Below are 16,381 nucleotides of genomic sequence, written 5' to 3'. Positions count from 1 at the left end.
AATATTTTGCCATTATCAAGACCAGTGTGGCTGTGCTTGCTTCTGATTTCTCTAAATAACTACAAGGAGATGGTTTGTCTTGCTAATTAGAGCTGCTCTCATAGCAAATAGGGTTTCTCTTGGAATAGTAACAATTTGCCCTTCACTTGAATGTTTCTACAGCATTGATGGTTGGTTGCTAAAAGGACAGAAACTCAGAAACATTTAATTAATGAACATGAAAATATTCAGAATTCTTGAAATGCTGTCTCAGCAGTTTTGTGAAACATCTTTCATTATAATCAAATGACTATCGGTTTGCGGTGGCGTGGAGGGCTGTGATCAAAGTGGCTGAATGCTGTAAAAATGCCTATAAATACACGCACGCTTCTGAACTCAGTAGGAGCCTGCGATTGACTCACACTCTCTAATTTGAGGAATTTGAAATCTAATTAACACTAAATTGCAACAAAAATATTCAAAGATCAAGGGACAGAACGTTGCCTTCGCTACTGAAGGTTGGGAGCAGCTGGCTTGGATGAGGGAGGTGAAGGATGGCAGCGTGCTGTCTGCCATGTTCCCGAGACAGGGGCTGCAGGCGGCTCAGTCCTGCTCCCCAGGCTGCATCATGTGAGATGTTTGAAAGTCAGAGTTGTTTCCCCTACCCAAAAATATAAGTAAATAACCAAAAAATACAGCAAGGCTGATGCCGCAGGGGTTTCTCTCTAGAGCCCTGAAGTAAAGGGGGCAGGAGATGCCGAGATGACAGCTGTGTGCGGTGGGAGTACCGCTGCTGGTCTGCTCAAAATCATTCAGAGCAAAAAGGAAAATTCTCTTCACACTTGGAAGGGACTGTGGTGATGGCATATCCAAGACTAATGTGAAGGGTAAATCAAGTACAATTCAGCCTTTGAAGTTGAAGGGGAAAAAGAGTAAAATTCACTCATCTGTACTGTAGGTCCGATTTCTAATGTGTGATTTCATGGAGGAGAGAAATTGTGCCAGTGAACGCCTTTTAGGAACTGTGTCCTTGGCTTATTAACTTGCTTTATGTGTTGTCCAGTTTCAGAGGGGAAAGGGCTGCATTTGTGCGTGGGTGGTATTATTTTAGGAGATGTCTTAGTTAATTATTATCTACTGAAACATCACCGAGGAGATACTCTTTCTCTTGTCATGCAGCTTGATACTTCATGCAGTAAAAGGTAACTCTTCCATGGTTCATTAAATTATGTTGTGGTGAACTTATCTCCACTGGGTCTCAATTAAGAAGTGAAGCCAGTGCCTTTAGAGGAAAAGGCAGAGAACAATCAGAATATACTGAATATATAATTTAATCTCTGGAAACAAGCAAGAGGAAAAATACGGTGTGCAAATGTGTAGACATTAAGAACGTGTTATGTCTCAAGGATTTGTATATGGAAGTACAATATAATTAGATCATTATTGTTCATTAGGAATATTTAGTGCTTTTAAAAATTTAAGGTGTTCTAAGTTCGTTAACTACTGTATTTTTACTGTCATTTAATTTACTGTAGTAAATATTTATTTTCCTTACTACTTTCCTTGTCTCCATTTTGGCACCTCTGGGAACTTCAGTCTGGAACTTTAGATTCTGGGCCCATTGTCTATTAACAGGAATTATGAAACTGCAGTAAATTTTCTGTTACATTCTAATTTGATTAAACATTTTGTGGTTTTATATTTTTATTTTTCTTTTAAAAACATTTAAGGTATCTAGCAGAACTAGTCTCTCTGGATGTTCTTCTACAAAAAAACCCACGAAGCTTCTTTCATTAAATAATTTCAAATGTGAAGAACAGAAAAGGAAGTTATCTCAACTTTTGATTCTCAGACCTCTTTTCCTACCATTCTTTGTGTGCTGCACACATCTTTTTTTTTTTTCTGTTTCTCTCCTATTTCCATGGTTTTCTTTCCTAACACTGTTATAATAGTTTGCTAAGATCTGTTCGTTTTGTTTTTCTCCTACAAAACACAAATCTTCCCAAGAAGCTTTCTGCAGGTATTGGTGAAATATGCTACTAGACCAGGCCTGAGCCATTTTAACATGCAGCACTGAACACATCATCAATATATAGGAGTTAAACAATACCTGACTTTGTACGTTCTTGAGTAACTTAATTCCCTTCAATAGCATCAAAATGAGCAGCTCATAAATGCAGAATAATTGGAATTTTAATTAGGTAGTGACTTAAGGATGCCTCCTGTTTACAAGGTAATAACATCTCTTGAGCTGAATGAATGGAGGGGCAGGTTTCAATTTAACAGCTTATAAAAACTCGGTTGATTGGTTTCCACTATTAATCTTGGCTGTTCCCAGTATGTAAGTGAACTTGGTGGCTGAGGTGCTGATGTTTGTTTTGGACATGTGAATGGTATCCCAGCCCTGCTTAAGTTCTCACCAAAGTCTTTAGGATGAGTTTTAAACCATTACAGTGAGCTACATTAAAGTCTCAATGACCACAGAATTGCTTTGCAATGGCTTAAAATTCATGGTATCTACCTGCAGGTGTATATATTTACTTTTGTGACTACTTGCATACACGTCTTTTTATTTGTTTACAATGGAGTAGTGAGAGGTATTTGTTTTCTTGTATGAGATAAGCATCATCGTGTTTTTCCTAGCAGCTGCATGCACAATTAGGAGGACCCAATTAAAGCTGCATTCAGTTCACACAGAGCAGCAGTGATTGCTGTCTGTAATTTCTCCTGTGGTTTGACTTATGGGCATTAAGCTGTGCAGAACTTTATTAACAAATAAAGTCAACTCAAACAAGTCAAGGTAAAAAAAAGGACTCGATTTCTGTAGGTATGAACAGCCAGTGGATAGTGATTCTGAAAATAGAGGGGAAGAGCATGTCCGAATCACCCTGATGTGCAAAAGTGGCAACGGAGGAGGGGCCTGGCTGGAGCATTTTTTTCCCCTTAATCACCACATAGGTCTCCTGAAATGGCTGAGACCAAAAACGAACAAAGATGGGACTTAATTTTACAAGATGCAGAATATTCTGACCCTCAGGCAGCAGAGCACTTCAGGCATTAGAGCAGAGCTGACAGTTGAGCCACTTAGTTGATACTGAAGTGCTTTTGTGCACTCGTGCTATGAGCTAGCATCTTGTAGAATAGTGGCAGTACAGAGTAAGACTAAAATCAGTTAATCACCTTGCGTGTGTCAAGTAGTGACAGATCCAAAACCAGTCACTTACTTTCAGAAATAGATTATTCGTTTAGAGAAAATGATAAAGATGTCCACAAGAATTTGCTCTTGTGTAGGGCCTGAACAAGATCAATTATTTGGCTTTTTATGCTCTCTTGACTGGTGCTAAAGCAGTAGTTAACTGGCAGTTTTGATGCTGATACACAAAGCAAGCTATAATAGAGAAGAAAGCCACCTTTAATTTCAAGCTCCACTAGAATTGTGAAAGGAAAATTAATGTTTACTAAATGAAAAAGGATGATATTGCTGGAGAGAGGAAGTTTTGGTTAAGCTTTTAGGGGAATGTTAATAACTTTGAGAAATGGAAACATACATTATAAAACATGTTTAAAATGGCGTAAACTTTAGAAAATGCAGAAAGTATTTTAAACTTACCTAAGTTCCTCATTGTAGTATCAAGTTTTAAAAATCAAGCAAACTGAATGGTAGCTGACATATGGAAGGAGGATTTCTAGTACTGACACATTTTCTATGAAAAATTCAGTATAGCCTTATATTTATAATAAACGTTTTGAGGTGAAATGAAAGTCTGCTGATCAACTCTTGCACATTTCTGTGATGCCTTTGCAAATTTCCAGGGGAATCTGAGAAGCATCCAGGCTTGTTCCTAGGACTGTACTTTCATAAAGCTGCCACTCTGAGAGTCTTCTGACATATCACAGCGCGCTTGAGTTTTGCCTGTGATATGTTGCCAAGCACCATAAACGAATGCAACTCTGAGATGGCAGGTCACTTTTTATTTTGCCAGACACAACAAAGTAGTGTCAATCTCTGACAGTTTTTAAAAGTAGGCTTTAAAAGAAATATCAAACCTTTTTTTTTTTTTTAACCAGTTAGTATCTGAGAAGAAATGCTCACAAAAAAGACAGGATAGGGAAATTTGTGGAAGTGGAAGCTGCACCATGTGAGTGATTTAGCACTACATCACTCTGGTTTTATGCTGATAAATACATTTCGGGATTAGGTGACACGGACTTTATGCCATCAAATAACTGGGCAATGGGTCTGGTTCAGTCATCTGATGTTTGTGTACCACCACATGGGATTATAATTGCTGCTAGTAATGCACTGGATTTTGCGATAATCTCACAGTTAATATAGTTTGGTCTTGCATTTTTGTTGTAGGATCTCACAATCCTTACGTACCTTGAATCCTCTGCAGCAAACTCGCTTTATAATAGGAAATGAAAATATTTAGCAGGTGAATTGCCTGATTTAACACAATACAGCACAATCTACGAGCAGTAGGGCAGGACAGGAACAAACTGCAGCAGCTTTGGATCCCTATTCCACAATCTAACACCAAAGTGCTCTGACTCCTGTGAAGCACTTGCTGATGGTCAACAGAAATACTGGTACTATAAATGCTGGCCTGCAACGCTATAGCTTAAGAGCTGTATTTGCTTTAATGGGCTTTAGGTTAAAGCATGTTAATAGAAACTGTAAAAAAAAAAGGGAAAAAAAGTGGCGCTTTCTCAAAACTATTTCATAAATAAAGGCTGATTTTTTCATAAGACTGTCAAGGATATGGCATAGTCATATGAAAGCAGGGAAAAAGCATTGTAGGAGACAGTCTCTCTATATTACTTGTGATAAAACAGCTTATATGTGATTGCTTTCAGCACTAGACAGCTTCTCTTTTGAACAGGTTTGCCCTGGCAGTGTGGTGTAGGGTTTCCTTCGCAACCATCTGGACAGTGTTTGATTCCCCTATAGCAGTAGACTGATGAACCTATTGCTGGCGCTTCTCTCCAATGTAAAAAATAACCAGATTTGTATTCACAGTCACGTCTAAACCACAACCTTTTCAAGCAACAGAAAAGGGAACATCATACTCACAAGAGCACGTTTCCCTTATAAGTGCCTTGCCTCAGCAGAGAAGGAAATAGATCCTTTTCTTTTTGTCCCAATAACTGCAGACCATTGGGAACTAGTCTGCGCACAGGGAAGTTCTTTGCTGGGGGAAGTTCAGCTAAAGAAGATTCAGAGGACGTGACTGCAGAAGGTTCATCCACTCTTTGAGTCGGTGGAAGCTACCCTTACACATGTAGCAGTATGCCACTTCTGCTTGAAAAGAGTATCGGCGAGCCCGCTTGCCTCTGCTACCGTCACCGAATTCTTTTGTTCGTGGTTTCTGCTGATGTTGTTAGTTGAGAGGCAGATTAAATGGCTTCCAGTTTAGAAAGAGAAGTTAGTTGCAAATTGTAGGAAAATTACTTCTGAAATTATATATCAATGCTAGTTCATTTCAATTGTATTTATAAAAAGTTTCCAGTATGACAAACAAGTGGTACATTGTGCACTAGGATAGTATTATGGAAATGTACAGCGAACATGGAGATGTGCATAGGACTGTAATTTGTGAGTAACAAGGTGTATGTGCTGTGAATAAGTAATTAAGAAAATTTCAATATAGCTGTAATATTGGTATTTGCTCTAAGGCTACTGCACTATACAGCGAGATTTCTGCACTGTGGCTCCCTTGTGCTGTCACGTTTGCAATAGAATTCGCATGCCAGCCCTTCAGACTGTCATCTCTCCTTCCTCCCTCTCCTCTCCATCACATCTTTAGTAAAGCCGAAAATAAAGAAGATGCCAGTATTATGTTGGAAACTGGTAGATGAGGTAAGGGCAGTAATCATTGCAGAATCTCCATCAGATGAGTTTCAGGCTTGCTTATATTCACACTTGACTTTCAAATTCTGACATAAAGTGCAAAACCATTTACATTCTACTCCCTGTTTTTCAACCTTTTGGAGCTTTCACAACATGCATCCTTTGAGATGTATTTTCCACCTTTTACCAGCTCCCAGAGGAGTGTGTGTCCATATATATTCATCTTAAAAGTTCTAATGGAAAACTAACAGGTTTGTGAATTCTGTAACCGTATGGGAAAAAAACAATAATTTTTTCCCACAGACTTCCCATATCGAGAGAATTTTCCTACATCAGTATAGGTGTAGAGGAATATTAATACTTCCCCTAGTTTTTACTTGGCAAAGTCTTCTATTAGAAAAGTAGATACATGTTAGAATATCCCTCCTCTTCTGACTAAAGTCCATAGAGCACATAGTCTTAAGCACAGCTATAGATATTGTAGTACAGCTACAGATACTGTGTCCCTGGTGCAACTCGGAAGCAGTGGTCCTGGTATTTATGACCTCACCCGACCACCTGCTATTCATGACCACAGTCCTGTCTCCAGCCCACAGACTGGCTGGTCTGCAGCTCAGAAGTTTGTGTAGGTGTTTGAAATCCACCTGAGAGCTGAAAGGATGGGTTGCATCCTCTAGATTCTGCTCTCACTTGCTCATGTCATTTGTGCAAGTTGCCCTCTCTTGTACCACCCAAATGCAGCTCTCACAAATCCAAGTTCTCTGTGCTGTCAGCGATCTCATAAACTGCAGGGGCCCTGGCCAAGGCTGTAAAGGTGCTTGTTAGCCCTATCAACTCTTCCACTGTAAACCCCAAGAGAGAGGGCACGTGCCATTATGCTGAAGAAGGCTCCTGCTAACCACAGGGCTGGACAGGCCCCTTCTCAGCTGCTTTTGTGGTTCCAGGACAAACGCAGCGGTGGAGTGGCTGCACATTTAGTTACTGTAAAGTTTTTGCATGTTTAATATCCTATCTCAGACAGGAGATTTATACATTCAAGAGTCATTAGCATTAGGATGGGGATATATGTATTAAATTTTTCTTGTGCACCATGTGCAAATGTGCTTGACTTACCCAAAACAAATCCTTTACTGTGTCTGTTTAAGAATAATGGCATGATTACTGCAGAAGCCAAGTTTTATATAATTATACAGGGAGATTTATGAGAAGAGTGTTGCGTTTCTGTACGGTATATGACTATCATTCATACCACTTCTCAACGAACACCCCTGCTTTATCCTGCATTCTCCATAGTAAGAGCACTCTTCATAGATGCTGAGAAAACGACTGTCGTAAGTGAAGCTATTGTCTCTTTAATGACCACGGGAATATGTACTGAATTTAATATATTGGCTTGGCAAGTCTGTTTTGCCCACCCTAAATGGCTGTCTGTCTTAAATACATCTGCTCAGAGTGATGTGCGTTATATAAATAAAACTACATGGACAGCATGTTTGTCAATCAGCAGAAAAGGCTCTACACCTGCTATCCCGGGCGCATATACTTTGTAAGCACTGGTTTCCGACAGATAAATGTAATCAAGGTTTATATGCTCACAGAAGCCAACAGGATGGGATTGTTTCACTCGAAAGATCAGAAGAAAATTGTAACTAATGTTGTGGAAAATTACTTTGATATTGCTTTCTCAGTACAGCATCACAATTAGGTAGCAATGTGAAGCACAGGGAAAGAATAAATGAATAGTAACAAATCAACACAAACAGCTACTGTCAGGAGTACTTTGCTCAGTGAAAGTAATGTAAGCATTACTTAAAGTTTTATGACTGTGAATTTTATACTGGTTTAAGTAGTACATCAAGGTCTCGCCATCATGCTTGCTAGGACTGAAACAATCAAGAACAATTTCTGGAACAGATAGATAAAACTAAAGTACCAAAGTATTTTTATTAATCTTGTTTCATGAGTTGCACTATCTTAAATTAAAGATGACTGAATGTACTAACAATGAAAAATGTCCTTTTGGAGAAGGCAAAATTCTCCTGCGCTGCTTTGCAGTGGAGAATAAACATCACTGACTTCTCCAGCCTTCCTGATGAGGTTCCACTGCCTGGCAAATACGTTGTACGACATAGTAACTACATGGGAAATACAAAAGCAAAGGCTAGTCCAATAAAACTTTGCCATGCAGAATCTGTTGTCCTAAGTAGCTTAATGACACATACATTTGTTCAATTCTATTGAGGGAGCAATCAGACAAGCAAATTACAGCAATATTCAATCTCCATTAGAAACGGGCCCTTTCAAGGAACAACACTCCGAATAGGAGCCCAAAATGTCGCTTGTGACTGACAGATTTTCACAAGAGACTGTCTACAGATGAAATATGCCTACCTCTCTTTTTAATGAAATGAATGGATATTTTTTCCTGTCTCCTTTAAGCCACCTAATATGTTTTAGTGATAACTAGTATCATTTTCAAAAGCAGTGGATGTGAGGAGTTTCTGAGACCACTGAGAGTTAAAAGCACTTAACACACATGAAAATCATCCAAACACAAATAAGAGTAATTGTATTGAGCACCTTCTACTCAAAGGTACAGTCTGGTTCCTATTAACATAAATAGTAATTGAATGTGAGAATCGAGCAATTGATTACACACCTTTGGCAGTAGCAGCATTGTTGGGAAGTTGATGGTTTAGCCATGCAGAACCCTGCCCACACCAATTGAGTACGTTACAGAGTGAGTTTCCCCGCTGGGGGCAGGAGCTCTGTTCAAACTCACTTTTATTTAAACATGCTTGGGCGTCCCCTTCTGCAGTTATGTCGCTCTCAAAAATCACTTCACAGTGTACTACAATCAGTAGTCAGCGTTCAAGAGGTTTGTGGCAGAGAGAACAGAGGTACGACAAGTCAAGATGAACAACCAATAATGAAAAAATGAAGAAGAAATTGCACTGGTTTTGAGACACCAGCCACAAGGAATTCCTTCTCTTTCAGGAGCAAAGAATTAACTTTTCAATGTAAAGTTACACATTCTTAGATGCATTAGAGTACTGCTTGCATTTGCTGTCGATATGTCTTTCCCCTCAGCCCCAATCTACTGGCCAATTTCAGTCGAAGATGGCCAGTACCACCAGTTCTAATCTGTAAGCTCTTTGCATCTAAGTATACAAAAATTAATCACAAAAGCACTGAAGGGACTCTGCTTTGCACAACACTGATGATTCATTATTTCCATAGTTTCAGCTGAGAGGCTGCTTTCGAAATCAGTGTGCAGTTGCACTAAATAATAAACATATTAAAGTATAGATTGTTTAGTGACATGAAAATAAGTACTTAATAAATCTGGACACAGAAATTAGCACTTAATGTAGTTATTTAAGAGTTCTCCGTGTTAGGGTTCAGCTCCTTTAAAACTGGTAGTAATACTGTAAAATATACACAATTGTGTTGATTGGACAATGAAGACGTTAATTGAATAGACTTTTTATAAAGCACATATTTAGTCAAAGAAAAATTTCATCAATCATAGTGACCAAACCTTGATGCACCGGGGCATTAACTATGAGCTGGAGTAACTGCACTGGCATTTGTCTAGGCTCTAAACCAGCCGTCATTACAGCCTTAGTCAAAGAGAAAGCAACTGTAAGTAAATCGAGAGATCTCGTGCTTGCTTTCATACTTCTTGTGTGCCCCTCCTTTAAAAGGAAACCACTATTCCAGCCCACAGTTTTCTAGTTTCCCCATTGATGTGGTCTTCGTGGCTCTTCACAGGAAGACGGCGTGTGTATGAATGAAAATTACGAAAAGTTTAATGGAAGTTAGGCACATTAAAGGAATGCATCCTGAAGTATTTTGTTTCTTGCATGGCTTATTTATGCATCTCTTATTTTGCATCTCCATGACACATTGAATACCATATAGAGGCAAAGGTTGATTTAGAGGCATGTATTTACAGGAACTGAACTTTTGGCAAATTTCTCATTTTCATATTTATAGTGGTACAGCTGGTAGCAGAAGTTAGTCTCAACTTTAGCAGAAAATTAACTCCATCCAGCTGGACCCTGTGCACCTTGGCAAAGATCCCTGTATAATCAGTAAATTGGTTCTTGGAACTGTTTTTTAAACAAACTTTTTTTTATATAAAATAAATGGTTAATTAATTTCAGAATAGCCTTCATTAAAAAAAATTAAATACTTTTGTTGAGGCAACCTCTGTGAAATATGTAAAACATGTTAAGAGTACAAGAGCAAAATGTTGAACACGAAAGAGCAAGTGAGTCATAGAAATAGGAATGCTAACCTGGTGTCTGCTGATGAACTATTTCTTCTGGATCCTGTAGGTGAATGAAGACAACAAGCCCAGCTGCTCCAAACAGCAAGATGAAGGAGAACATACATGTCAGCCTCATAATTATTGTTCTCAGATCAATCCGGTTCGGACCCAGGAAAAGAACTGCATGCAATCTCCAGGACACTCTTCACACATAGTCTCGTCCTCTCATCTGGAAGTCTGGAGTAATACGTCTACAAGAGGTAAAAAAACCAAACCCCTAAAACTTAATATATAGAGCATTTATTTTTTCAATGCAGATTAGTAGATTTAAGTCCTTGTTTAGAACAAATAACTGATTTCTCTAGTGTTTCCTTGGTACAGTTAATTGCAGTCATCCAGTCGATTTCTGCCCCATCAGTTTGTCTTTAATTATATGTCACTGTTTTTAACATGTTGAAAAGACAATGCAGAATATGGTTAAAAAGCACAGCTTGGGAAAAATGGTCATGCTATGGCTGCAATTTGCACAGAAACCCCTCTTAATAGTTTACTTGCTTCAGGTGAAGCATGTGTCACTTTTTATTTTTCACTGGTTAAACAATTCGAAAACCACAAAGTGAGATAATGTGGGGAAACGATCACAAGAGCTGCACCTTGCATGTCAAACATGGGGAGTAGGATGAACAACTGGCAGCTGCCTGCTTCACCCTTGATACAACCAGTCGAACTAAAACAGCGCACCACAGGTCACCATGCTGCCCATTGAAAAAGCTCTGCAGGCATATTGATTTCCAAGGGAATACTGGTCACAGTGCTTGGACCTCCTTTCACTGGCTTGCAGAAAACATAAGAAAAGAGAACGTGGGCAGCAAGTGTGCTGTCTCTGCAGGAGCGACGGGCACGGCTGCCTCTCCTCCCCTGGGAACTCCCAGCAAGTTTTTGGGCTGGGTTCTGCAAATTCCCACTGCTTGCTCTAACACTTGCCGTTACGTGCTGTCCCAGTGAAACGGCAGCAGCCCTAGCCCAGATGGGCACGTTGTGTGTCATTCTAAACCCCTCGCTGAGCACAGACCTGAGGCAAATATGTCACTTCAAGCCCATGAATAGTCCCGCAGGAACCAATGTCCATTCTCGCAAGATACTAAGAAGTGAAAAAAAAAACCCTAAGAATGGAACCAGAGAGGACCATTAACAGTGCCATGGGGCTTTATTAATTAAATTAAATACTTTTGCCACACAACTATGCTAGTCCTGCGTTTTCTAGTAACGCAAAGGAAGACGTATTAGAGCACAGGCAGTGGAACTGGTTCTCAACGATGTAACCGGATTTCTTATCAGCACACAAGGGCTCAGATCAGAGATCAACAGCAGGTTGCAGGGGTGGTGATCGCTTTGCTTTTCTCATGTTTCAAATTGTAAATGTGACCTGGTCTGAAGGAAGGTTTTTGAAGGTGGCCTTTGTTTACAAAGGAGGTTTAAGTACAGAAAGACTGTGCAACATTAGTTTGCAGGGAGGATGGGTTGTGGAAAGATGATGATTCAAAGTAGTTATTCTAGGGAAAGTTTTTAAACGTTTGTTCTCAATGTGCCTGTAATATTTGATGTCGGGGCAACTTGTTTGCTTTTCATGGTTTCCATCACAAATTTTTAATTTTCTGCAGTGTACTGCTGTTCTAAATTTCTAAAATGCACCAAAGAGCAGCACTAGTTGTGCAGTCCCAATGAAGTAATTTCTGTGACTCTGATTGATAAGGTTATTTAATGGCAACTATGTTCAGTGTGTAAAGCAGCTGGAGCTCCAGGCCAGGAACACTGGTGGATGCTTGTATCTTAAATGAATGCAGAGCACCAAGTTCTCACTATACATAGGTGAATTCAGCTTTATTATGGCAGATATTATCTGTGTATTTTTATTATTTTTTCGCCTTAAACCTTTCTCACTCCTTTAAAAGTAAAGCTAAAAGAAAATGTTGTTAAGTGTTTCGGCACTAGCAGAGCCGAATCCTTATGGGGACCTGTGCAGGTCCATCTGTGCCTGTTGTGTGCATGTGTATGTAGTATGGATGCACTTTTTGCACGTATATTTATTATTTATATATATTTTTAAGGGTCAAATACTAATTCTAAAGTCCTAGGGGAGTCAGAGTAGGGAAGGAGGATTGGTCTTCAAAGCAACTGTGTTAACAGTTCCAAACACTGCTGTTATGAGCAAACAATTAGGAAACACAAACCACGTTCTCTCCTGTTCGCTACAGAATTTGTTTGAGCTACATAGTGGTTTGGATAAATGGATACTTCGAACCAAATCCACCTGTGGCAAGGCTGGTACAACACTAAAATCATAGCATCATTTTGTAAAACCATTCAGTCAGACCTTTCCAAGAATTGTATTCGATTACTTAAGATAAATGTTTCCCTTTTTGTAACCTATTTACACTCTCTGCATGCCCATGGGGAGGAGGATGCTACTACTCCAGATTTACAGGACAGGAGTGAGGCAAGTGTCTTGCCCAAGATTATACAGAAAGGCTGCGATGCAGTAGAGAGCTGAAGGGTCTCCCAGCCCCTAGGCTGGTGGTGGCAGCGCTGCCCTTCTCTGCTGGGAATGCCCAGCAGCTGGTGGGATAGAGAGCTGGCAAGAAACGCATGATCATAATTTGAGAGAAAGCAGCTTAAAAACATCCACTTCCAAATAACAAGGGGTTTATATTTGCTTAACGCTGAGTTTTAAGGTCATTTTTTGAATGAATTATACCCTTGAGCAAATATGGGATTCTAAAACAATTATTATTAGCTTAAAATGCTAAACCGTTTTCCCAGGTTTTGATTCGTTGGTACTTTTTTGTTTGAAGTAGAGGCAGCATGAAGAAAGATGATCCCTAGCCAGTTTTTAATTAGTATGGAAAATGCTACAGTAGCAGTTTTTAACAGTTATAATTTTTACATTATTCCATATCCTATAGGACAGCTGCATTCAGGATCCCATAACCTTTTAGGTTAGACATTGCAGTGTCTTTGGGACACCGCAGGATGCAACAGTATCGAAAACTCGGTGAAAGCATCTATTTTAAGAAGAAAAGGCCACATATACTTGCATAACTCTGAAGAAGGACTGCTGCTTCTTGCCTGTTGCCATTACACATCTTTGCAAGCAGTGAATATAGAGGCAGTCCAAGAAGGAGAAAGAAAGAGAACCTCTGTCCTCTCAACAAAATTATTACCTCTCAACAAAACACAAACTTCAGAGATCTTTAAATTACAGGTCTAGGCTTTTCCCCTCCCTATTCTCCTGTAATTATTTTTTCAATCAGTTGACTTTAATTAACGTGTCCTAGGAGAGCAAAGCTGGTGAATGGGAACGGCTGTTTTATACATGCTGAGCACGTGCTTCCTGAGCCCTCCCAGGCTGGTCGTTGCGTTACAGGAGCCGAGGAGCTCTGAAAGCAGTGATTAATGTGAACAAAGTATCCTCATTAAGGAAACATTTGAAAATATGGTTTACACTCAAATCACATTATTTTAAAGATGGATGAGATTAAAAAACCTACAAAACACCTTAGTGGAGCATCAGCTAACAGTTTCTTCAGGCAATACTTCCTCAGGAATGTGAGGGAGAGGGATGCTGTATGTGGGAACTTTGGATTGATCCATCCAGAGCCCCAGCATCTGAGAGGCAGAATCTGGATGAATCCATAGCCTTCAACATACACTTTGGATTCGCAGTCACATACTTTAACTGTGCACCTCACAATGGGCAATAACATATTTTTATAATTCTTATTAGTATTACTGAGAGCACAAGAAGATAAGGTTGCAAGCAGCTTCCAATCTAAACTCCATTTTCAGCTGCCCTGAACTTATTAAACAGATGGAGAGCAGTTCACTAGAACGTGCAATAATGAATTGAAACATCTAACTTTTAATTTATTCTTCCTTTATACATTTCTGTGGTGTGTAAAACTCCTAGGTATCAATCTATGTTTTTCTAAGCTTTCCCATTACCATCGTGTGTGAACGCTCTGTCCTTGAAAGCAGCAGAAGTATGTGTATATGTGGATAATAATTAGCACTCGGATAGCACTTTCCAGTTCAAAGACATTAATTAATCACCATAGTACTCCTGTGAATTGTGAGATGAGGAAGTATTATAGCATTGGGTAGGAGAATAGGTGTTGCATCATTAAAGCAAGGCTTTTAAGGAAAAAGGTGTACAGTTTTAGGTAAAAAACATCCAAATATGTTTGTGGAAAATATTTTAATATTATAGCAAAATTTTCAGGCACCAAATCTTTATTTACAAATGCAGAAGCAGGACTAATTCTCCCCTGCTCCCCAGCAGTACTGAAAGACACTGCAAACCAGTATAATGGGAAAGATTTATTTAAATCTTTTGATAAGAGTGGCACTGAAAGTAGTGCTTTGTAGGTCTGCTTTTTTGCAATCACCGCCTGGAAGCTAATGGCTGAACGTTTTTACCATGAGCAATTTGATGTTATGATAATGGATCAATTCAAGAAAGACAAAGAGACAGTTTTCTACCAAAGTCTCTGTTGTTTGATTCCTCATCTGAGATGGGTCAGCCAGGCTGTGCTCAGGGTTGTCTCTGATAGCACATGGCTGCTTGTTCATTCCTGAGCTTTGTGGACGTGACATTCTCTCTCTTGTCTGTTAACAAGTCTGTGTGAAGAATGGCATTGATAAGACAACAATCTAAGGGCACGAGGGAATTCTTTGGTAGAAACTCAAGGGATTGTCTTTCGTCCATCTAGAACCAGATCTTTCTTTATTAGTAGCCATGTTGATGCTTCAAAGGAAAATAAAGCCTTGCACAGCAAAGCAGTAGGATAACTTGCTCCCAGGAAAAGGTTTGTCGATCTTTAGTTGGAGTCACCTTCTTTTTACGTGGGTAGCGTATCTGAGACTGCTGTCTTAGGAAAACGTGATGTCAGGGTATGCAGCTTCACAGCACTACCAACAACTGCTTTCCTAGAGCTTGGTCACTTGCAGAGAATGGGAGGGACCATGGGCACAAGGTAGCTTACAGCCCCTCATTTCTCTGTTGGCTGCTCACAGACACCCTGCAGAAGCCAACCTACTTGGCCCTCTGGGCAACTGGGTGCCTGTGTGCTTTCACTCCCCCAGATAGTTGGTGACCAGCCCAGATAAATTAGCCTGAAGATGAAAGGAACCGTGTCAAGATGAGAACAGAAGAGGCTCTTTTCCTATGCAGAACCAGGGGAAGGGAAGGACCAAGGTGGGCCAGAAACCCTGTAAGGCTCCTGCCCACTGCAGGGCACCTTTATACTCTCCCTTCCTGGGGCTTCACTGCAAGGTGCCAATGCAGCTCCCAGTGAATCGAGGAACGCAAACTAATGCCAGTGCCAAGTTTACATTACCATACATCAGCAAGTCAACAAAACACCCAAGTTCTTTGCAAACATCTACTGATTGCTAAATTGGACAATTACAAATCACCTATGAATGAATGTAAATGCCTAGTTCACACGTACATGGTAAACTTCATTTCTCATGCTGCATGAGCTTCAGTTGATATTCCTTTAGTTGACAGCAGGTTGCCGCTTCAGAGCAGAGTCAAAGCCCACTGTTTATTCAAAGGAGGGCAGCAGCATGCAGGTATCTTTGCCTTTTGAAAGCAGGGATTGATGCGCTTCCACCAGGCACTTTGCGTGCTGTTGAATAACAGGTACTAAGCAGCAGAGATTAGCTCGGCCACGGGCTCCCACCGCTGTGCTTACACCATTCCTGGAAGGCATCCTGGGATGCCTGCGTGGTGCTGTGGAGCTCTCTGTGGAGGTATGGGTCTGTGCAGTGCTATCCAGGCTCTGTGTATGGAGAAACGTGGCACTGCACGGGCCCAGCCTCAGCCATGGCTTTTCTCTCTGCTAACTGTCGTCAGTTCACGGCATGCATTGACTGGTAGTATTACCAGTTCAGAGGGAGACATTTATAAATGCAGATGTATTTTTAGAAGTCAGTCTTTACCTGATAGAAATGAAAACTACACGTTAAATTTCAGTACTACCCTAGCTGATCTGGAGAAGTTTAACTGCGAGCTGTCAGCAGCTGGGAGCTCTGATGGTTTTTTGTCTTCTACTGGATTTTGTTGTGTGCGTTCTGAAAGAGTGCCATGATGGACTACTTACTTTATCTGTTATTAAGATAATTTTACTCATATTATATATTATAGTTAGAGACTGGGATAGCGACTGTAGGCAATTAACTGAATAGGAAAAAAAAAGGAATACTATTACTAC

At 40.0% G+C, this 16,381-nt stretch overlaps 1 protein-coding gene across 1 annotated transcript in view; it reads right to left on the bottom strand.

The window, feature by feature from the left end:
- Positions 1–10,242, bottom strand: part of CHST8 (carbohydrate sulfotransferase 8) — a 140,037-nt gene extending 129,795 nt beyond the window's left edge. Inside the window, 1 exon segment of the mRNA XM_086621173.1 lies at positions 10,134–10,242. Within this exon segment, the coding sequence (XP_086477299.1) occupies positions 10,134–10,242 (109 nt within the window).
- Between the last annotated feature and the right edge of the window lie 6,139 nt (positions 10,243–16,381).

Source organism: Tauraco erythrolophus, chromosome 15, assembly GCF_009769465.1.
Source record: "Tauraco erythrolophus isolate bTauEry1 chromosome 15, bTauEry1.pri, whole genome shotgun sequence".
In the NCBI taxonomy this organism is placed as follows: domain Eukaryota; kingdom Metazoa; phylum Chordata; class Aves; order Musophagiformes; family Musophagidae; genus Tauraco; species Tauraco erythrolophus.
This window is presented reverse-complemented; position numbering and strand designations above follow the sequence as displayed.